Genomic DNA, 24,809 nt, shown 5'->3' on the forward strand with positions numbered 1-24,809 from the left:
AGAAACCAAGTGGACAAACTGTACTCACTAACCCTTTAATACGTGGTTCCTTTGTATAATGACCCAGCCCTTTATTAGATAATGAAAGAGTGTATGAGAAAGTGGGAGATTATTTATGATGGAAACAAAATGAAACTAATGGGACAAGATTTGAAAGCTGTGATGCATGAAAGGTGCTATGCAGGCAGCTCTGGCACCATGACAAACAAAGATAAAGACTCAGTGGGAAGCAACAGTGTGAACATGACTATGAAGAAGAAAGAATGGATTTCCTGAATGAATCCTTGCCATCTGGTGTTTGTTTAATACACAATGAAGGTCAAATGGCTACTGATCCTTTTTTCTATAGTCCAGTGACTACAAGAATGAGAGGGATCAATGGGTTTATCGATATGTCTAGAAATGACTCACCATATGATCTGATTGAGTCAATAAAATTGAAGCAACTTGTCATTACTCTTTCAATTGTGGTTCAAATCTATGAGCATCATTCTGCATTTTTTAAAGCCAATTTGTTGGATCAAATGTGACAGGTTATTTTTTCCAGATTAATGTTTTGAAGCATTTAATTTGATATAGGCATACACTAATAGGAAGTGTCAGGAGGAAAGTCTGCTCAGAAAATTAAATGGCTCTCCCATTTTAAAACAGATCTGTTAAGCATTTGTTTCTGTTGAATATTGGTTGACTAGAAAAGTCTTTTTCCCCCACTTTGCTTATTCTATGTATAAGATTGATTACACGTCTATTTCACATAATTATTCCTAGGGGACATGTTAACTTTTGATGAAATATGTTTGCTAGGCATTAAATGTAAACAGTATATGCTTAGGGAAGTTATATGTAAGTTGAACATATTTTACATAACGTTCTCTTACTACAAGTTGTTCTAACAATGCATTTCTACAGTATTATCCTGGAACTCTTACCCTCTACTGCTGAAGTTGCAGGGTTTTCTGTTGAATTCTTTTTTAAAGACTAAAATAAAAGATACTTTTCTCACATTAATATTTCTCAGCTGCCATGAAAACAGGGATAGGGGAAGCCAAAAATAGAGGAGCCAGCTGTGGGAGGCTGCTTTTTTTTTTTTTCAGGACAACTCAGAGAAGTCTTTCAAATTCATTCCATAAACAGTGTGTTAATAAAAATACTCTTTCACATGCTATAGTTTAGAAGCTGATATATACCCAGTGATGACACAGTGAATGTTATTTGTTGTAGAGACAGTAGATTATTGTTTGTCTCTAGGGTAGGACCCACTTAGTATTCCTTATATCTTCTCTTTGCAAAAAAAAGGTCTCTACTGAATTTAGCTTATTGTAAATAAGAATGGGGTGAATATGAGAAAAATTATTTTCTTCCTCAAGTAGGCTCATATGTTCTATTCTAGATGCTTCATATTTTATTGGGGTTTTGACCCTCCCCCCATCCTAATGATCAAAGTATTACATGCTCCCTTGACAATGTAATGGAAAGAAAACAAGAATCACCCATCATTCCTGGGTGAAGAGGCACCATTTTAATATATTGGCCACCGATATTTTGTTCTGTGCATTTTTTATGTAACCAAGATAATATAGTTATCTCTATTATAACTTTTTCTCTTAATATTTTATCCAAATATTTTCTGTCCATGAAAGCTTTTCTGACCTTCCCTTTAAACCAGGTGGACTGGGCTGTTCCCTCCTTTGTCTTCCCACTCTGCTTGATACCATATTCTTGTTTAGTGTCTTTAATTTGGTGTCTGAATCTTCTTTCATTTATCAGGTCTCAGACTTCAGAAAACAAGAAGCTCCATTTTCTCAATATAAAAAATGAGAGTCTATAATTAAAGAAATAGACAATGGCAATTACTCACCTGATAATTAGAATTGCTCGTCTACTGTTGACGTTAAGACTGAGAGAGTTGATGCCCATACAACAAAAGTGTTGTTAAGTGTTTCATGTATTTGGTAGGAATTTGAATTATATTGCCCAGAAGGACCCTTAAAACTTCAAGATACAAATATTCTATCTGACTGAAAAAATAATTGCTTAACAGCTAGTCATGCCTAGCCCTGAACTATGTCAGTGAATTCGTTTAGTTCATTATTGAATAGAAGATGGCATTGGTGTTTATCACCAACTGGTCCCTCATTTAAAGGGCTATATGCATTTACTGGGCTTCAGAAGCATTTTGGTAGCAAGTACTACTGAGCAGCTGGACAAACCAGCAGGGCTTTGGATGCTCCGTGTATATACTGAGGTAGCTAGAAGATAACTTGATTCAGCTGGGGCTTACAAGGCCTAAAAGCGTAGAAATGACTTTCAGGTTAATTGCCTTGGATTTTCTCAAGGTGAAAGGTGCAATAGAAATGTCAAAATGTGATTACTGTTATTATATATTTCTGTTATCAACCAGTAGCTTTACCTCCTATGACTCATTTATTCAAAAGTTGGCATAAAACTAAGAGGTAGTTCTATATTCCAACTTTGAATAAAGAAAAGGTAAATTTGGGATTTTTTTTCCAATATAAATAGACTTTATCATATACATTTTTTTTTCAGATCCATGAATTTTAACTGTATGGCTATTTTGCCTGCTGTTCTTTTAGAAACAAGAAAATGTGTGGGTATATATTATAACAGACGGATGTTGGGATTATGCAAATAACAAGTAATCTTAACTATAGGAAATATTTGTTATGTCTCTACTATTTCTGCCTTGTCATTTTTAAGGATGTGATTCAGTAGATCAAAATATGGTTCTGGGACGGGCCACAGTGCCTGAGAGTGGGCCACTGTGGCTCAGCAGGCAGAGTCTTGCCTGCCATGCTGGAGACCTGGGTTCGATTCTTGGTGCCTGCCCATAAAATATATATATATATATATATATATATATATATATATATATATATATATATATATATGGTTCTGCATCTATCTTTTATGAGTCCTTTGCCCTTAGGATTGTAAAGACTGATATTTAAAAAATGTATCCCAAAATAAATAATCTGGTTTCAAACCATGTTAGCAAAATGTTTGATTCATTGGATTGTAGAAATTCTCTGCAAACTGCTAATGGAGTATGTAATCCTTTGGCCATATTTGCTAAATAGGTCCCTTTCTCAAAGTTAGTTCCCTAATTTCTTCTACTGTTCTTCATACCTAGAATAAACTAAGAAGAACATTTCTAAGTACACTAAGGAGCTCATAGTTTCCCATAAAACCAATTACAAGGAAAGATAGTTGATTTCTACTTTGATATTGAATTTTCTTACATCTGAGAGTTGGTTTCCTTAGGTCCATCTTGAAGACGTTTAAGTCTGGGTCTTATGGGTTGTTAGTAAGCCACAAATTCGACAATTCCACTGTAGTATTCCAGCATTGATTTGGGTTGTCCTTATGACTCACTATGGAAATATTTTATTTTGAGGTTACATTTTCTCAAAACGATTCTTTACACAAACTCTAAGAGATACAGTCTTCATATTGGTCTATTATTAGCAGTAGTAGCATTGTTATTTTATCACAGTCATCATCATCATCATCATCATCATCATCATCACTCTTGTAGTTTTGTCTCTGGGTTGGGTCCCAAAACTGAAAGTTCCATGGTTTGCTTTCTGGAGGAAATAATCAGAAAACAGAGTCTGATTATTTTCCCTCATATTTCCACGCACCCTGACTCTAAGTGGTGGCTGCTGGTTCTGTTGTTGGAAAAGAAAGACTACAGCCATACCTCATGAGAACCAGAGCTGCAAACCCTAAACCTGCTATGTGGATAAAGCTACACGTCAACCTGGCATTTTACACAGAGTAAATTTTTGTTCCTTGATTCACCTGGAGATTGTAAGGCTTGTCTAGCTTATCATCTACTTAATTTTACTCTATTTCTTATACATTTTTTAGAACTTAAAATGGATAGGAAATTCAGTGGTGTTGAAGGGAATTTGAATACATTAGTCATTTAAAGAAATTCCATCAAAATGGACATAAATAAGATAAAAACAAATCTCCATTTTGAAAAAAGCTCTGTTTTTAACATCAAAAAGGAAGAATTTCTGTTCTTTAACTAATTATCATCTTTAAAAATGTTTTTATAAATCAGCCCTTTCAAAGTAAAGCATACATAGTCCAAATATGGTATCTGTATATGCACTGTTGTATTTTCTAATTCTCTCCCAGGTAGTATTTTGAGAACCTGATGAGGAATATCTCTCTCCTGAAAATCATTGGAGAGAATCTCCTAAGAGTTTTGTTGGAGAGATAATAAACCTTATTTTATACTGAAATTCAAATGAAGGGTATTTCTCTTACACACACACACACACACACACACACACACACACACACACACGCAAACCAGTTATCTAAAAGACTATGCTCTTTGTTTGCCTGATATTTGCCCAGCTAGAATTCTACCTAATGGGCAAGCAACAAAACAAGCAGAAGGAAATTCTAAAAGCACAAAAGATTTGAGTAGGAAGATAGCCAGAAAGGATCAGATAATTAACCCCAAGAAATTGGGTTCAGTGACTTTATTGGGGGATTAGGGAGATAAAATAAGGTCATTTGTCTTGTATAGAAGAAGACAGAAGGGTCAAGAACTGAGAAACTTGTAGAGGCAAGAGAGGGGAAGGACACGGAGCTACTCTTCATTTCCTGATATGTGACAAAGGTCAAAATGACAGTATTTTCTGAACTTTGAAGAGGTGATCTTCTTTTATTGAGATTAAGTTTCTATAGTCGCATTCATTGAGCTTCCTAAAAGTAGCAATGGTCATTTCAGAATGAACTTCTAAAGCACAACAATTCATGACTGCATGCTGAAAATTTCCTAGCTGAACTTAAAACGGGAAAACTACTGGATAATTCACTTGACCAAAACTTTATCAAGCAAAATGCCTATTTACAGAGAAATTTCAAGCAGTTATGCAAAAATAGCACCTGTATATCCTCATATAAAAGTACCAAAAATAACTAATCAACAATATCTATGAACTTAAATTTAGAGAATAAGATATGGCCTTATTCTAGTCAATATAACTGTTTTATTTACAATTCTCTGGATATTTTCTTTTGGTACAATTTTAGAGGGTTTAAGTATTTTCTTTTTAATAAATACCTTAGTTTCCTTACAAGCGCAAAGAGGCATGGAAGCCAAATCAAAATATTAGTATATATATATATATATATATATATATATATATATATATATATATACTGATATATTAAAAATTTTATTCTCCTTGATTTAAAGACCACCTCTCATTTTGTCTTGATCATTGTTTCCTTTTTATATAAAACATTCTCTGAGTCTTAAAATAATCTGGTCATGGGAACATCTGCAATTTTATGAGCTCTCACAAGGATTTTTATTTTGCTTAGTAGCTTACACATAAGGTAAAATCAATATATAGAGAGTAAAATATTTTCTATTTCATGATATTGAAGTCTATGGCTTCCAAATCGAAATAAAATCTATGAGTTATCTGGGACCTCAGTGACAATTTTAAATGCTCTTGTTGTTTACGTAGACCATAAATTAAAACATGTCTTTTTTTCCCCCTTGGAGGGTGTGGCTTTTATAAATACCAACATTTTGATTACAAAATTCCTTTACTGACTTTTCCATATCATAGCACTATTGACTCAGACTCTAAACATTAGCTCATTACCTATTATTTTAAACACTTCAAAAAATTCAGAAAATCACAGAATTGAAGATAATACTTCAGATTTTCTTTCTCTCATCAAATTTGAATGGAAAACAGACTTATGGGTTTTACATGTTTTTGGATTCCAGTGACATCGACAGTTACAAATCACGTTTCTTTCCTGCCTTGTTGGGATGTATGCAAACTGAGTTAATATAGTTCATCATTTTTCACTCAGGGAAATTTTATGACTTTATTTTTAGAAATGAACTCAAATGCAATTCTCCCTTGATTGAGTGACTAAAACAGTGACTTTATCATGGTATATTGTGGAGGAGAAAAAAATGTCTATGAGTCACAGAAAGTTTTGATGAAAGCACAGATTTCATTCCACTTAGTGACTCATTTTTGACTTTTCTTTCTCTTTGCTTATTTGAAGTGTTTCATTCCCCCTCACTCAAAGCAAGGAGAGCAGGGGCTGAACAGCTATGATTTCTTTTCTCTTCACTGTAAAAAAGGCAAGAAGTTAAGGACCCTAGAAGAAGGATTTTTCCTAAGTGGGTTGCATCATAGAGTTCTCCAACTCTCCTTTCTTTAAATAATGTAATTAACTAGTATAAAGTCTGAGTTTTCTTCAAGGATGTATAGGAAACTGATGGCGGTAAAATCAGGGATAGAGTCAGTGTGTCTATTAATATTTTCTAGGTAGTTGCTGAACTTGACCCATGTACAGTTCAACCCTCTGTTTTCTGATCATGAAATTTTAACCTCCTAATCTGGGGAAGTCAAATATAGACATTTAAACTCTCATTCATTCACACATCATTTATTCATTCATTCAACTAACTAACATACTGAATACCTTTTTGGTTTTATATGACTAATATAAAGTTCTAGAATATGCAAATAAGCTAAATCCAACTGTATGCTAATTGGACAACACGCCTCTCATTTCCCCATCAGTGAGCTAGCTATTCCACAAATCTCCGGAAATCAAATGGCGATGGTGTAGGTGTAAATGCATGTCTAAATTAATTTTCCTATAATAGACAATCTTTAACAAACAGAAATTTTGAAAAATAAACAAGCATAAGGGGAGAGGGATATTTTGTGTGTGATTTTAATAAATAACGATGCTTTTTTTGGTGCATTTTGATGCTGTGGAATTTCATCAACCACACAAAACATAACAAAAGTAAACTTTGACTAAGGTTTCTTACTCACAATGAGCTTTTGGTATCACTACTAATAATTCATTCCTTTTTTAACAACTAATCACCATGTTTTAAGGGAAAAACACTCTTATGTATGTTTTATTAAAAGGCAATTCTTTTTTCCGCGTTTCTATCAATTTGAAGAGTATGCCATGTATACATTCATATGCTTATATGTCTTGTGCATATATTTGTACACATATGTAGGTTTACTTATTTGCCTAAAGTTTTATTAGAATAACACAAAATTTCCATGGAGTGTGATGAATTTTTGCGATCCATTAAAACAAATAATAAATGTTTGCTTTTCTTATATTAATATCTATACCATATCCATAGACTCATAAAGCTGAAAAGGTTCTAGAGATGTTTTAATAAAATCTTTTTATTTTATAAAAGAAACTTCATTTAAGCAACTTATCCACTATCACATAATTAGTTAGATCTAGCCTTTAATAAAAAGTATTTAGTGCTGGTTTTCTTAACTTTACATGACATAAAGAACACTCAAATGGAATTAGAAAAATATTTCTGATGCTAAAATCCAATGATGTTTTCAAAATGAGTTATTAGAACTCAGGACAACTGCCAAAGCCATAGACTCCTCTTAATTGTCTTCTAATTTTATCCATCCCTAAGGCTTACCCTCAGAAGTATCACAGATTTGTAAGGATTCACAAATGTGTTAACTGTAAGACCTCATGGTTTAGTTATTTGTTACATTATGCTAAGATACTGAATTTTTACTTCAAAATGTTTTAAGATATAAAGAGAGCAGTCAACAACAGACTAGAAACCTGAAAATGTTTTTTCTTTGTAGTAAACTCTCCATGTAAAGCTTTCACACATTTCATATTTTAACCCACAGATGAAGACTCAAAGAACATTAAGATAGCACTGTCAATGTGAATTGCTGAGATTGAGTTGGTAGCAACTGATAGAATAAAATAAAAACAAATTGACTCGGATTAAAAGGGTTTAAGAAATTCAAATCTCTTGTCCCTTGTTCAAAGTTAATTCATTTGACCACCTCTTTCTAAGAAGTTTTTGTGCTAATGAGTTAAGTAAATCTAACTTATCACACAGACTGTGCTTTAGAAATGACAATGATGCTATTGTAGACATTAAAGTTACTGAAAATCTTTTCTTTCTCCATCTATTAATTCATGTATAAGCTCAGTGAGACACAGATGTGATGAATAAGCATGGTAAGAAATGTGGGCCTGGTTGAACAGCATGGCAAAATTCTATGCCTTTAAATCGACTCTAGACACATACCTGGTACGTTAGAAATGTTTGTATAAATAATTACAGACTATTGCTGTATCATACAGCAATTTGAAAGCATCAAGTGATTTTTAAATGACACTTGCATGGTGACAAGTGGACTAAAGAATGTATTTATTTTCAAATTGCTTAAATATCAAGGGCAAACTGGTTGGCAGATGACACAGCAGATGTTAATTCCAGTCCTTTCTTCTTTTTTCCAAACTGGATTCTCACAGCAATTGGAGGTCTGAGGGTGCAGGAACACTTCAAGAGATTATTACCTTATCTGCAGCAGTTAGACATGAGTTATTTCTTATAAGAGAAATATTTTTTCTTGTTTGTTTTTGTTTGTTTTGCATGTGTGTGTGAAGATCTCATAGCTTTTGATACTACTTCATATATTGGCTTAAGTATAAAATATTGGCATTAAAATGAGTATTCTCATATCAAGCCTGAAAACATCGTCTCTTTGCTTGCACAAATGCCTTTAAAAAAAAGGTCATTAGTGACCAGTGACTAAGAAGGCCTCTGTGTTGAGAGGTTATGCTTAAGCCTCTTGAAGATTCTCCATGTAAACAAGTTGGACCACATCACTCATTATCCCTCTTTTGTTTACTTGGAGAAAGGTTCAAACTATTTAATGAGAGGATTACCCATACTTCAACTCTATTGAAAAAGATTAATTGATATTTTCCTGTTGGAGATTTCACCACTTGCATTTGACTTCCACTTTCCTATTGTCACTGATGCTGTGTGATCAACAGAGCAAAGTTGCTTAAAGGTTATTCAAATTCCACAGCTTAAAATTACTCAAACTGATTCTGATTTTGCTTTGTCCCAAAGTCATTGAGTTCAAAGGCCTGTTAACTTTACTGTTCAACGAGACTATGTCTTAAACTTTTCTTACCTGAATAGAAAATTAAATGACTAAAATCTGGATATTTTGGACAATTTTGCTGACTATATTACAGATGAAGTAGAGCACCTACTCAAAATGGAATACTAACGCATAGAGCCAATTTTTGATGAAAACATAAAAATGTATTTTCCACAAAAAATCTATAGAGATTTTGAAACAAAATTTCAATATCTTGCCACCTTCATGAAAAAAACAATACAAAAAGCAAGGCCCCCACCAATTTGAGATATAATTCTGTGATAGAAATCTTTACAAATTTTCCCCCAAAAATGTGTGTATTATGGACATATGGCTGCATATTTGGATAACACCATTTGCATTTTTCAAACTTGCATTTTTTTTTTAAGCACTAGCTTGGCTTTTGCTGTCAGAATGGCAAACTGCTAGTGTATTCATCTAAAATTCTTAGTTTAACTCTTTGTCACTTTCATATTTTATGTAATGCTAATATGTTCACCTTTTCTTTAAAAAGTAACCTAATATGTTGGAGGCAGTAAAAGAAGTAAGACTTTTCAAAGCATAAAGTTTAATAATAGGAGGAATCACATCACAGTGTGAAAAAAAAGGATAGTGTCAAAATCTGATCTTAGAAAAAAATGCTTTAGAAAATTACTGGGGAAAAAAAATGCATGTTAAAATGATTTTATTTCAGATTAATTCCCTGGAAGGATTTGCAATTTTTATAGTTTTCCAGGGTTATTTTTTAAAAGCAGTTTCAGTCCCTGAAAATTTAAGCATAGCAAACTGGGAAAGAAAACACTTTAAAATGATAATGAGAATATAAAGATAATAACAATTCCTGACATTATTAACTTATGGAGATTACACTTTCCAGGGAAATGAGTCCTCGTTTGTTGCGTGCTCTCTAACACACATACTTAAATTTCTTTTTGATGCATTTTCTCTGTGAAAAATAAGGCATATCATACACATGGCTTTGCCACAGTATTTCAAAACATGCTTATTCCAATACCTCACTCCTCCTGAAAAGTAATGCTATTGAAAGGAAACAAGTACCCACTCGTGGTTGTAATAATTTATCTGTCTTACATAATGTATACATATAAAAATTATGTTATGTAAGGAACATGTTTTGATTTACAGATTAAATTTCATCTAAATTAAATTACACTTTCAAATTGACATTACCAGTAATTTCTTTATTTTCAGATAACCACACTAAAGGTTCACATTACATCTTTTATATATGTTAAAACAGGCACTATTTTAAATTTTGCAACATTGTGCATATATTTGGACATATTGCAAACATATTTGGACATATTGTGGGCATATTTGGAATATTTCAGTTTTTCTCTTAATTGACATACTATATGGCTACTTATATTCCCAAGCCACTTCAATCTGCTTCTTTTGAATCATGTTTTTGCAATGTGTTTATTAATTATTACTTATTTATTAGTTTTAGCAGAAGTATTTAATTAATTAGCATCGGATGCAAAGATAAAATTAAATACCAGCATGTAAATTATGGTACTGAATAGGTACAAATTTTATCGGTCCTAATACTGGTAAATGCAGCTAACCCTATAGATTTAGTTACGTACACTAAATAACATAAAAATATTTTACCACAAGGCACTATAATAGGATCACTTTGTCAGCTATTTCAGCCTTCAAAACTTAAATGCATAGCCTAACATCGAACATATTGATTCTTTTAAATAGTTGTCTTATAATAAATATGGCATTATCATTGCAACTCTGGGCAGTCATGTTAGGTGATTAGAGAGAAGGGATGTAATCAGAGGAAGTACTTTGAAAGATTATCTTTCTTTATTCTCTTACTTTGAAGCACAGAGAGAGAGAGGGACTATGAAATAGCAATAATTGCTGAACTGGCTGTTATATAATCTGTGCTAAAATGATGAAGTCCCCACACTTAACAAGTGGTCATCTATCCCTTTAAATATCGAGGCTGTCAGGACATATACATTCAATTACCATCGTTGAGATGGTTCTTAAAGCTAATTTAAGAATTTTTGAAAAGCATGAATCTCTTTAAAGGTTATTTATTAAGTGACTCACATGCCTTTTCATTGTTCAATATGTGGCATACAAAATACCAGGCAACCAGGTAAGCAGAGATGATTTAGAGGAGAGTCTAGCTCGCAATCTAAGGGTAAAAATACTTATTTTAATGCCATTACGACAAAAAGTCACCTATTCACATACATTTTGAGAAAAAAAAGATAAAAGTTGAAATAAAATGGTAGAATTATTGTAAGTTTCTAATAGTTTCACCCATTGGGTCCCTAGAATTATTGTAAATTTCTAATAGTTTCACCCATTGGGTCCTCATCCTAGTTTTAATATTGTTGCAAAGGAACAAAACCAGAAGCTACTATTGGAAGATGATAAAATATGGTCCTATTTTAATAATATATTTGAAAACCAAATGTACTTAATCCAGCTATTAAAAGGCATAACTTAAACAGAAGGAACATGAGACTTAAACAAAGCAGAAGACAGCTGTCCAGAAATTATCAATTGCTAAAGCACACAGATTGTGATTAAATTTTAATGTGGCTTTTAAGCAAAGATTTTGCTTATCAGACAAAAAGAATCCCAGGGAAAATATTGTTATTGATTTCATCATTTTAGATGTAACTGATCCTTTAAGTAATTTTTTTTTTTTTGCTTTCAGTATCACTTTTTAGAATGGTTGCATATACTGGGCAAATCGTTAGAGGGTGTGTTCATTTAAAATTCTAAGCCATATGCATAAATTGTTCTTCAGTGCACCCAAAGTCACATCTGTTGAAAACAAAACAATGTATTCAGTCCATTGAATAAAAACAAAACATAACTGTAGAAGAGCCGTATAGTCAAATCATGTAAATTAAATGGCATTGAAAATGATATTTTTATTGATTTTTTTTTCAGAGAATCCTGTCTTTGGAATTGAGATACATTGATTACCTTTTATGTAATCCAAATTAACAGGAAGGCAAATGGATCCTCTGAAGCAGCCCACAAGTTTTAGAGCCAGGAAATAGGAATAAATTGTAAGTTTTACTTTAAACCAGTAGAATGCCATTTATGTTGGCTCTCTGGATAAAGATTCTAATACTATCATTCATTCCCTGAATAAAATTGTTAAAAATGGAAATCATCTATAGTCATCATTCTTTCTATTCTAGTGGGCCATATTACCTTAACATGTGAGATCGCAAAGGTCAAAAAGCAGCTTGACTGATATTAGTCAATAGTTAGTATCTAAATATTGATTTTTAAATTTAAGAAATATGTGGACAAAATTTGATTATACAGTTATATACATTTATTTATTTATTTATTCAGTAAATACATTGAATGCCTACTAAGTGCCAGATACTAAACTAAGTGCCACTGTGTGTGCATTTATATATATGTTCTTATAATAAATAAGCACACATAGGTACAGTATATGAGGCATAAATATTAATTTAGTTTTTTCTTAAAAGCATATTGAGAAGCAGTTTAATTAGTCAATTTGAAATTAACATAATCCATAAAATTTGTTACTCTATAAGGTGCAATTTCTCCTTAAAAACTATATTTTCCTATTTTTATAAATATAGAAAATACATTTTAAATCAAATTGATTTTTAATACCACAAAGATAAATGATCTAAATTTTAATAACTACATTGCCCTGGTATCTTTTTGATACCAACATTTTGCTGCCTTATTTACACTTGCAGCTACCGCATAAGTATTCTCAATTGACTAAATACGTCATATTCCAAATTGGTCATTGACAGCAACTTAGAAGAGCCAAGCAACTAAAATTATTACTAATTTTGGTGATATGTGTCCCAAACACTTGGCGATAAAGATAGATAAAGACATAGATATATAGATATAGGTATAGGTATTCATATACCTGTACATATACACATGCACATACATACATATATTCATATACATATACATACAAATTAGGTGATAGAGCAAGTGACAGATATCAGACAGTTGACTGAATTGTTTTCTTTTAACCATGTGACTACTAGACCAATTGTTGGTAAATGAAAGAACACTTTTTATATACTCTTTTTTGTATCCTTGGTTGACAGAGGTCTAAGAAATCACACAATCTTGAATGGGCATACACAGAGTTGAAAATATTAATCTTTAATCTATATTCATTTACACAGCAAGTATTTTCTGAGTATTTCAAGGTCATAAAAATGGTTTTTTAGTTCATTGAGGATTAATTGAAAATTCTTCCTTCCAAACAAATTATTTTGCTTATTGATTAACCTATATTGATCAAGTTACATAAAACTTTTGAATATTTCAACACAGTTCACAACCCAAAAGCCATTTTTGGCTGTATTTGGTTTTGTGTATGTGCATGGTGTGGGATGGGAGATTGAGAAGGGGAAAAAAATTTGTAACATCTTAAATTTTGCAAAAAAAAGCAATCAAGCTTAAATTTTCTCAAAAGCAAAACTTTTTGGTTAATATCATTCTGTCACTGACTTAAATAATTTAATTATTTTTTTTCCAAAAAGTAAAAAAAAAAAAAATAGAGTGAGCTGATGTCCTATTATCAGGAATATTAGGTATTTTGGATTTTCTAGTAATTACAGTGATACAGCATATGCCTTCATTTGGTCTTTTACAGAAAGGTAGGGTTCTTGCTTGAATTTCAGAAACTCTAAAGCCAAATTTGTAGTACCACAAAGTGTTTAGTTAGTTTAGCTAGGGATAAAATTTAGGACTCAGATAACATTCTTTCAAACATCTTAAATTTCAAATTTATCATTATATTCATTTGGAAAATCTAAATTCTATTTTCAGAAATCCTTCTATGAACCTAATAATCTTGAAAAATATCAGTTTACTTAAATGATAGAAAGCACTTAATCAAATACAGGGCCAGGTCTTTGTACTTAGAGATCTGGAATGACCTCAGATGTGACAGTTTCCTTATTCAGTGACTCACTGTGCTCTCTGATGACTGAGAATGAATGATTATTCATTGATACATGAATGAATGCCGATTAAGCCGACAGAGAGAAACCACTGCATGGCCACGGCAATCCCACTCATTCTCTGTGCACTAGAAGCATACCATCATTAGGCGTTTTTGAATTGCTACTTGCCTAACCTACATTTTTATCATTATATTCTGTGAAATTGACTTTTAGATTCTGCAGGAGGCAAAAAGTGGAGTTACAACCCCCCAAATGCATTAGTATTGGCATCTATATTTACCCATGCCATTATCATCACCTGAGATCTTTTTTTTTTTTTCACTTGGCTTTGATCTATTTTCTTCTCCTTCAACCTGCAGAACTCTTCTAACATTTTTTAAGGACAGATCTGGTGGGGCCAATCACCCTCAGTTTTTATTTATCTAGAACTGTCTTAAGTTCTCCATCATTTTTGAAAGAATTTTTCTAGACCTAGAATTCTTGGCTAGCAATTTTTTCCTTTTAGCCCTTAAAAATGTTATCCCTCTGCCTTCTTGCCTCCAGGGTTTCTAGTGAGAAAAAAATAGACAACCTTTTTGAGACTGTCTTGTATATGATACATTGCTTCTCTCTTGCAGCTTTCAGAATCCTCTATCTTTGTCCTTCAACAGTTTGATTATAATATCCCATAATATAGGTCTATTTGGGTTTATCCTGCTTGGAGTTCGTTGAGCAGCTTGCATGTTTATATTCATCTTTCATTAAATTCAGGAAGTTTCACAAGATTTCTTTGAATATCTTCTCTGCCCTTTTCCCTCATTCTTCTTCTGGGATTCCCACAATATTGATACACTTGCTGGTGTCCCATCAGGATCCTTAAAATCTGTTCACTTTTCTTCATTATTTCTTTTTTCTGTGCCTAAAACCAAATGCTTTCAATTATCTTATCTCCAAGTTGACTGACTCTCCTGCCATCTCCTATCTGCTATTAAACCCCTCTAGGGAATTTTAAATTTCTGTTACTGCTGTTTTCAGCTTTCTTTGGTTCCTTTCCATAATTCCCATCTCTCTATTGCTATTCTCTTTGTGTTCATCTATCATTTTTCTGATTTCCTTCGCCCACATTTTCCTTAGCTTTTTGAGCATATTTAGGACCATTTTTAAAAAGTTTTTGTCTTGTACATCCCAGAGGTCTGATCTTCCTCATTGATAGTGTCTAGTGTTTTACTCTTTCCCATTGCTGGGCCATCGCTCCCTGTTTCTTTGCATGTTTTGTAACCTCTTGTTGAAACCTAGACATTGGGATATTTTAATGGGTTGTCACTGGAATTTAGAACCTAAGGCATCTGTTCCTAATGTTCCATTGAGCTGATGTTATGACAGAGTTTTCCATGATTGCCAGCAGCAAACAAAAGAAGAAGAAGAAGAAGGAGAAGGAGGGAGAGGAGGAGGAGGAGGAGAAGGAGAAGGAGAAGAAGAGAAGGAGGAAAATTATTATTATTAAATATCTTTCCTAGTCTTTGCAGATTGACCTATGCCAGTGCTCTTTCAGGCCTTACCTATAAAATGATTTTAGAGAGTAACACTGGGACAAAGTGTAAGGGCCACCCTGATCCTCTGTGTGCTTGTGGCTTGTCTTGGACATGTTTATGTGGCCCTAGGAATTCCCCTGGTTACATGGATAGGGACGTTTTGTCTTCCCAAGGAAACAGTTTCCTCACAATCCCAGACAGAACGGTTTGACTCTTCACCCTCAGTATTCTGTAGGAGAGTTCTTGAGCTCCCACGTATAAGCAGAGCAAGTTCTGGGATGGCCAGTCTCTCAGGCTCCAGCAGCCAGACTGGGTCAGACATATGCTTCCAGTAGGTACATGAGTATTGCTTTGGTCCCTGCAGAACTGGACTAGGAATCTGAGCTAGCAACATGGGCTGGCTCCAAGCCAAGCAGGTAAGTGGAAAAGGAGGGACTGGCAGGGGACCATGAGATCCTACTACTTTTCAGTAGACTTTTTCTTGATTGGTGTTCACCCTACTATTGCAGTCCTTGAGTTGTTTTCTGTAGCTTTGAGAAAGGTGTTTCTGCCAGTTCTTGCTGGTTGTTCAAAGCCTCTGAGGGGCGATGGAGCCCTGGAAGTTTCTCATTCTGCATTCTTGATCAGGGAGAGTCCTAATCTGCTTTTGGATTCAGAGCACCAGCATTTCAGTTTCCAAATCAATTTCTATAATCAGAGGAAATCTAGACTCCCTTATTCCCAAAATGAAGAGAGTACCAGGTTCTTTCCATTTTTCTGACTCAAGTGTTAAATATTAAGAAGACAAATGAACATTCAGAAAAGATCAGAGTTTTTTAAGCCTATTTTGAAATATCACTCAACCTACCTCTTTCTTACCTTATCAGACATCTTTCAAGACTTGATTTATTATAAAATTTTCTGTTTCTGCATCATTCATTTAACTTAGGATCCAAAGTTCCCTCTTACCACAATGCTCATATATTTCATTCTTTTCCTGTTTTACCTGAGTGAAGTCATTATTTCTACCATTATTTCAATTAAAAGTTCTGACATTTCTATCATAGCTTTAATTTCAAACAAACCTACAAGCAACCAACCACATTATTGGTGATAGTGATGGGACACACGAGAAGGGAAGTAGAATTAGATGATATCTTGATGTTTAATTTAAATGAAGCACAAAAACTGGCATAAACTATTCTTTGTTAAGTTTATACCCTCAGCAGGTTATATATACTTGTTGTCTATAATCCTTGAGTTTAACGTTTCATTGAAAAGATGAGACTTCAAGGTCCATATCTGCAGGTGTGTTATTTGTTTTAACAACAACAAGAGTAATAACAGTTAACATTTTTGAGCAGCTTCTATATGTTATATACTGTTCTGACACTAGTTCATTTCATCCTTGCAACTTTAAAGTTGTATTGTAACTTCCTCTAGGAAGTTAAATTATGTGTCTACATTCAGCATGTGACATTTCCAGCTTTAAAATCGAATGGTTAATTCTCAAAGGCTTAAACAGTAGCAAAGTAGCCATTTGAGCATGAACTTGGGAGCTAGATATATTTGTGCAAGAATCTCCTTGCCAATTCTAGTTGTGTTATGTACAGCAACTCATTTTGACCTTCCAATACCTCAACTACCTCACGTGAGTAGCGGGCATAAAAATAAAAATAAATATCTTGAAACGTGGTTGAGAGGATTTAATGAGAGCATACTGAATATTTAGCATCGTGTCTGTCCCGTGGTAAGTGCTGAACAGATTATATCTATTATAATATTGATAAAATATTATGGACTCAAATGGCAGAATTATATGACATCTCTCTAATGTTTTATCCTAACTCTTTTCACACTTAAAAATCTTTTCATTCATGGGAAATTACCTGACAGAAATGATGAAACCGATAGTCTAAAAGGAAGTCAGACCCTTCAGCATGGTCCAGAACAAATCTAGAAAAATGATAAAATCAGATATTAGAAAATGAACATATAAGAGTGTTGCAGTTTTCAAGCTGTCACTTTAAAGTTTAACACTATCCCAATGACGTTAGTGTAATTTTTCAGTCAAGGGTTTAAATGGGTTTTCCCTTGCTGTCTCCTTTTTTTTTTCCCCCTTCTTGTTACATGGCGCTGGCTTCACCATCAGTGGGAAGACCTGAATATGTACAATGGACAGATTCCTTCACACAGGTCTTATTCACTTTAGATTTACAGAAATTCTTTTCTTCTTTTCTCTTTAAATCCATATCTGCAGATCTTTGCAAGCTATTTAAGTTACTAATATAATTTTTTACCCATCATTCAGGAAGGATTTGAATGGGTGTTAGTGTATTTTTCATCAACAAGACCTTAATCTATCTTTCTGTAGTTATAAAGACTATTGAAAAACAGCAGTTCTAAGCTTTAAATAGGATTTGAATACATCTTTGAAAGTTAATACTTTACATTGTGCTAAAGTATTGGGCTCTTTAAAACTGACTGTGTGTTGGAAATAAGGTTAAAATGACAAAGAATTGAGAGTTTCAGGAGTTTCAGGGTCTTGTTACATTAATCTCAGGTCAGCCCCTGTTTTATAAGAGAGCACAGTAGTTTAATGGACATTTGTCAATAGAAATTAGATTATAACTTTGAAGACAGTAACTTGCAAACTTAAAGCAGTCATATGATATTATGAATTACATCTTATGCACATTAAGAGATCTTAAAGCAAGGAAAGCAAAGATAGAAAATATTGGTTCATATTTCAAACCACAGTAAGTGTGAATATAGCCTCAATTTAATAAAAATGTATAATGCAACTTTCCTTGGGTTAAATGTCCTACAATTGCTCTTCAAATGGGCACTTGTTTTCCCATTATTGGCCACTTTAATTGGCTTACACACTAGTGCTCTCATTTAAAGATCACTTTATAGTATTGGGTGCTCATCATCTGAGTGATATATTCTATTCCTGCCTGGTCCAACAACACACCAGTTTACATATTTGTGAACTTGATCTGAAAACTGATTTAAAAATCCATATGGAGAATCCGATTTCCCTGAAAATATATACACACAAGTCTGCTCAGAGGTGGCTAAAATAAAATAAATTTCATTTGAGGAGACAGGAAGGAAGCTGAGACAAGAAAGTGAAGAATCTGAAGTAAATGGGTACTTGCCCCGACCAAGATCGAAACCCACCTCTCCCCAGGGGATATTAGAAGAGGGCAAGGGAGACAAGCATTGGAAAAATAGAATGTTTGTGCTTTTCTTTCTAGTGGACTGCATTAAATATTCAGCAAAAGAGAGGATCAGTTTACATGACTCTTCTTGTTTCTCATGTATCAACTGACAGGTGCTGTAAACATACATAGACAAACATGGTTCTAGGCTTGCCATGCTCCAGTGACTGAGGGAAAATGGATTTTCATCTCCTAAAGTGAGGACTTAGCAGACACACTGTGCTCCCATTGGAGAGGCGACAGGATAACTTCTGTTTCACACAGTAGTACCTTGCCTTTAGAGCTTGAGTCTCAAGTAAGTCCGTTCAGAGATAGTTTCATCCCAGCAACATGTCGCTAAGGGAGAAGGACCTTGTTCGATCCTGGGGGGTTGACTGAAACCTTCACTAGTGCTTTTGAGATAATAGCAGCACCCCTGTCTTCAGGACACCTGGCTTTGCTGGTGGTAAACCATCATTCCACATCGTCTTAATTTCACTGAAGATAGAATCACAGCAGTCAGGGAGAAGGAACTGACCTTGGCTTGGAGATCAGAGCGAGTATTTAAAAATTTACTCACTCATGTTTTAGTGATGTCATGGTAAATAAATTATGACTGTTTACACTGCGGACTAAGAGTCTTCTTTTTTTTTTTACACTATAGGCAGCGATTTGGCTGAGATTGTACCATTCTGTGATACGATCACACACTACCTTTTTTCTCACATGAATTGTACTTTTGGCTGTCATTTGCGCTTTTGAATAAAGGTTTATATTAGTGGAAGATATCATAATAGCATATCTCCGTTTCCTGAGTTGATATACAAATCCAGAAGAAAGGATAAGGCCAAGACTCCCTTTGTCCTTGGAAAAGTATGCCATCTGCATTTAGCTTATGATATTCGGCTGGGAACAAAATTCTAGCATAAGGAAGTCGTTAATACACCCCTCAAGTTACACTGTAAATTCAAAGTACTTTAAATGCCTTATAATAGTCAAAGCCAGTAAAATCGACCCTGTATATTTTTATTTCATCTCTGTTGGATCATATGATATTTAATAATTGGTTCTGGCACCTCGTTGCAAATTATTATAACTTTGAGATTCAACAGTCCTATTGAACATATGGGCAGCACAGCCTCAGAACATATATATGATACAGCCTCTCGAGAGGACCTTCTGTCTTGTTTTCCTTAGTTTGGAAGGGTCAGGTAAATTTTGTTATGTCGTCATGTGCTAAGATTCTTCAGTCTCTGTTTTGCGGGGTAAATGCTTAATGGAACTGATTTTTTTTCCCCCCCTTAACTGTGAGCGTTTTCTTTGCAAAGCCAAAAGAGGAATTCTTGCATCTGGGATACAGCCTTACTAGGCTCTTACTAAAGCACTTATAAAGCTATTCCAGCATCAGTGCACAAGTATTCATCAACCCGGAATAGGTTCTATTACTTAGTACCATATTGTACCCTGTTTTTGCTGCAAACTACAAGACTTTCTGGAGTCATGGGATCTTCCCACATTATTGAAAACTTAGGATGATTTTCCACTAATCCTGGGAAAAATGGAAAGTTGGCGATAAAACACACTGACCCCAAGAAACCTTTCTAAGACTTAAACATTTTCTCTTCAACCTTTTTTTCCAGCCCTACTCACAAAACCCCCCTGATACAATATTAGGAAAAGCATTTCCACACCAGAGCCCATTAAGGTTATTTTCAATGTTCCTGCTGCTTTGCCTCTATTCCTAGCCTGTGTGCCTTGATTTGCTCTTGTATTATTTCACATTAATTGCCGTATTGTTTATTGCCATATTCAAACACACTGTAATATGGGCACAGTAGCAATGATTACATGGTAAGTCGCCCTTAAAAAGATATGTCAGGATGGTTAACAGTGGATGGGAAAGGGAGAAGGATATGATTTACACTTTATGTTGATATTGTGAGCACAACCGATTCAATTTCTCTTGATTTCACTACAATGTCTAACAGTAATCTCCTTCTCTCTGTCATATAATTAGTCTTACTAAAACTACTAAGCTAAAAAAAGTTCATGGGGCGGGGGCAATGGCTCAAATAATTTTAACAATTGCACTCCTTCTCTATTGTTGCTGCAACACTACATTTTAAAAAAAGATATGTTGGCGGACAAGAAATGGCCACATGCAATACTGATGATCGTAACTCTTTTAAAACTAAATATCACGTTTGAACATTTTTTTAACAGAAGGATTTTTAGAGCTATGCTTATTTATGTGTACACACGTAAATATGTAGAAAAGGTTTTTTGAGTCTCTGGAACATGATGTTTTCCCCTTTCTTTGTGATCCTTTCAAAAATCCACCCCTCAGTGAAACTTCCTACCCTCATCCACCGAGGTGCTATTAAGAGCCTTCTTCAAAATGAGATGGTCGTTTGGCCAGGACAGAGATCAGGAATCTTCCTATCTCTGATGAACCGGAAGTCAGAATCATCATGCTTGGCCTTGGTTGGGGAACATGAAGCTAAGACCCTGTTCCTGTCTGCAGAGTTTGGAAGTGTCTTTTATTACGGCCGATTTGCTTCGCATTATGGGCTGCTTGCTTGACATCACATAAGCCAGTAGGTGGAGTGCTTGCTAACAGTAATTGAATATACAGAACTTGAACTTAATATGAGTGGAAGCCACCTTTCCTGTTATAAACTGCTAAAACCATATTTACACTGAACTCTTTCTATGGATATAATTAGTTGAAAAAAATGTTAACAGGGCAGGGTTGAAATGTGTGCAGGCCCAGAGCTACATGGTAGAACACAGAGGCAAATTGTGCCCAAGAAGCTCAACACATCATATGGTATAAACCTTATGTAAAAGGGCACTTTCTGCAATAGTCAACTGAATTTTATTTGGTAAATAGACCTCAGTCTCTCTTTAAAAATGTAGTATTTATGCTGTCCAAAGGATAAAGTATCTTTGATTAATTGCGCATGAGAAGGCTTCTGACCTAAAGGATTAAATGCATGCATGCATGTTTTAATAATCATAGCTTTTAGAATTGTTAGTATATTCAGCACTTTTGGAAAGAAAAGTTGCAGAGATGCCTCTAAAATAAAGTGTAACTTTCCCATAAGAGTATCTTGTTTTCCTCCAGAAAAAGGTTTTCAAATGTATTTAAAATCTGCAGCTTGAAACTTGCTAACTACATCACTCTAAATCTATCTATATCACACCTAAAGATGTTAAAGCAACATTTAGAACTCCAAGGAGAAAACAAGCAACAGAATTTAGAAAGCAGGAACCACATGGAAATCAGAAAAATCTTCAGTCGTTTTTAAGAATATGAGTTATATGATGTGAAGTAGATTGAAGTGCAAGGGTTTAAAAAAGAATCTCTTGTTCCATATCTGGAATACTTGCAGATCTGATTCCATGGCTCACTGCATTGAAGATCTGGGTGGCTGTGTTATTACCATTTCTTCCAAAAGGGCTTTAAAGCAAAGCATTGTGCAGTACACGATGGCAAACACTATTAAAATGGTGATCACTTTCTCCATTATTTAACTTTTCTATTTTAAAAATTGCGGACTCTTCTAAGATGTTATTTCTGTTAAGACCCTGTTGATTTTTTTTTTTTTTTAATTGTACCATCAAGTTCTCAGCTCATAATAAACTTTGGGCGGATTTGTGTTTCCAATATATGACTTTTTTTTTTTCACTTTGGACTGGAAGTGAAGGAATGCAAGAGAGGAACGAGTGCTGTTAAACTGAATTAATCAGCCAAAGCTTTATGTTGTAAATAACTCTGACACATGTGATTACTTTACTCAAACCAAGCAACTGCCTGCCACTCTTTGCCTTTTCAAGTGATATCAGTAACAAGATTGAAATTCCCTCAGGGCAAAACAAAGAAAAAAGATTATTTATTACTAATTTAAAATATTAAAATAGTATTTTTTTTCTCTTTATCATCTAAATTAAAAATACTAGGTTCATTTCCATGAAGGATCTTAAGTCAAACCATGGGATTTGGCTGGTAGATAAAAGTGGCGAACTATGACCAAGCCATAATTTAGATCCCCTGGCCAACAAAGAGTACTTTTGGAAAACTAATATTTACTTATTTTGAATTAGTATGATAAATAACACGAATAATGGCATATTCTAATCCCCAGGTAAATTGCATGAAAATGGGCAAGTCAACTGGAAATAACCGTAAGAGTTCTCTTAAGAGATGGATATCTTCAGTTAAATCTCTCGCCACACAAATTTATTTCTTCAAATTTTGCAAGTATCCATGGCTATGTGCACACAGGGTACTTCTACTCCTCCCATTTGGAAAAAAAAATGAGTTCACTAGCTTTTATGTCAGTTGTCATTCATTTTACCTTGTTTTGCTTGCTTCACTAGGTTACTTTCCCTTAGATGTTGAGCCATACGATTCTCAGCCAATGCTCATCCCTTGAGAGGAGGAAGGCAATAGGTTTCACTGAGAAACAGAAACATGTTAGCCACTGATCTCAACAAGATTATATTCTCTCTTAATAGAAGCTGTTGATAGATCCTGAACAGTTCCACACTTAAGTTGTCGACTTGTAGAATGAAATCCTCTGCACACAGCCCGAGCAAAATATTTTGGTGAAAAGTCATTATCAGAAATAGTGACACAAGTAAATTAGTTAACTACATTTCAGCGTGAAGCTTGAGTTACCCCTGCCCACTCTTGTTCCAGACCCATCTACAATCATCAATTCAGCCTAATGATGTCACAACATTTGCCAGGCTGTGGGCACTGAAGGGAAGACATGGGACTGTTCTCACTGCTTAAGGTTCCCCAACTCTTTCTCTCTCTCTCTCTCCTGCACAAACAGCCCATCTGTTTCACTCACTTGGAAACTGTTATCTTTGAAACATCATTCTATTCTTATAATTGTCATTCTCTAAAATTGTTGCTTAACTTTAGATTGTGTTTTGGAAATCAGATTTTCAAAATCTCCCAGATCTTTTTGGTCCATTTAAAGGCTTGATAGTAGTAAGTCCTAGAAGCAGCTCATCTCACTAAGGAGCTCAAATACTATCCACATCCATTCACTTACTGGAGGGTAACCTCTCGTGAAATAAAGATAGCCTACTTTTTTTTTTTTTTAAATCACAACAAAGAATCCAACCCCTCCCAACCTCTAATATTTTTCAAAGTGTGAATTGAAGAGGACTTAGAGACAGATGGGTCTGGATGATCAAGTTACCTGTTATAGCAGCACATCTGCCAGGGCAGTCAATCACTGTGATGGCTCTGACAGGTCGACCGAGCCTGAGCAAGAGCGGCTAATGCAGGCAGAGGAACGGCTGGGGAAGGGGGGACCTCCTGCCTGGCTCCTGGGTTTGACTGGTCTGAAAGCTGTACTTGAATCAGCTCTGGTTAAAAATCTGTCTGTCTCTCGAGCAATGATATTAGATGAAAGATTTGTGCTCTTAATTTTTTTGAAGCCAACATATTGAACACATATGATCGGGAATGATTCGATTAGCACTTTCAAGCTGTCAGTCAATATTTGGTCGTCTTTGGGTAATGCAGCAGGGAGTGTGGGGTGAATAAGATTAGGAAAAGAAGAGGGGGGAGATAGTTTCAAAACTCTGTGTATTTTTTTCCCTAGAAGTGTCAAAAAGGAAAAATTCCTAAAGCTCTGGTTCTGTAATGCCTATCTCTGAGAGCTCAGTAAAATAAAAATTAGCATTGACTAGAATAAAGACAATTCTTAAAATGTCAAGGAGCAAAATTAACTAAATTTATGGAGGCATGCTATTTTATTTTTTACTCTATATTTGATCTCCACCCCACTTTCAATCAGAAAGTGAGTCATATTTATCAAGCCTAATAGATCCAAATATTTGCAATAGCATGCACTAAGAAATATGGAGAAAATGATTTCACAAACAATTGAAAAGATGTGTTTCATTTAAGTGCAGCATTAACTGCACCATTTGCATGTCACATTTGTAAAAATGCAGATGTTGAAAAACAATAGAATCTCAAAATATCTTGATTCCTTCCAGTGACTAATTAATCAGTTACTGAAATTGTCTGACACCAAAGCAGAACCAAAAAAAAAAAAAAAGAAACCCTCTATCTCAAACAAATACCTAAATGGTAGG

The 24,809-nt window shown here is 34.3% G+C and overlaps 1 protein-coding gene across 6 annotated transcripts in view; it reads right to left on the bottom strand.

Moving 5' to 3' along the window:
- Positions 1 to 24,809, bottom strand: part of LOC143654848 (uncharacterized) — a 100,072-nt gene that overhangs the window by 24,324 nt on the left and 50,939 nt on the right. For 2 of the 6 annotated variants that reach the window (XR_013162001.1, XR_013162000.1), the window contains exons 5-7: positions 17,367 to 17,433; positions 3,261 to 3,392; positions 1,014 to 1,822 (exon numbers count right to left, since the gene is read on the bottom strand). Coding sequence is in view for 2 of the 6 variants with exons in the window: in XM_077126503.1 (XP_076982618.1) it covers positions 3,501 to 3,605; positions 17,367 to 17,433 (172 nt within the window). In the remaining 4 variants the exon portion in view is untranslated. Of the gene's footprint in view, positions 1 to 1,008; positions 1,823 to 3,260; positions 3,393 to 3,443; positions 3,606 to 17,366; positions 17,434 to 24,809 lie in introns of those variants that run through there. The other 4 variants (XM_077126503.1, XM_077126502.1, XR_013162002.1 and 1 more) reach the window with 3 other exon arrangements.

The sequence above is a fragment of the Tamandua tetradactyla genome, chromosome 14 (assembly GCF_023851605.1).
Source record: "Tamandua tetradactyla isolate mTamTet1 chromosome 14, mTamTet1.pri, whole genome shotgun sequence".
Classification (NCBI taxonomy): domain Eukaryota; kingdom Metazoa; phylum Chordata; class Mammalia; order Pilosa; family Myrmecophagidae; genus Tamandua; species Tamandua tetradactyla.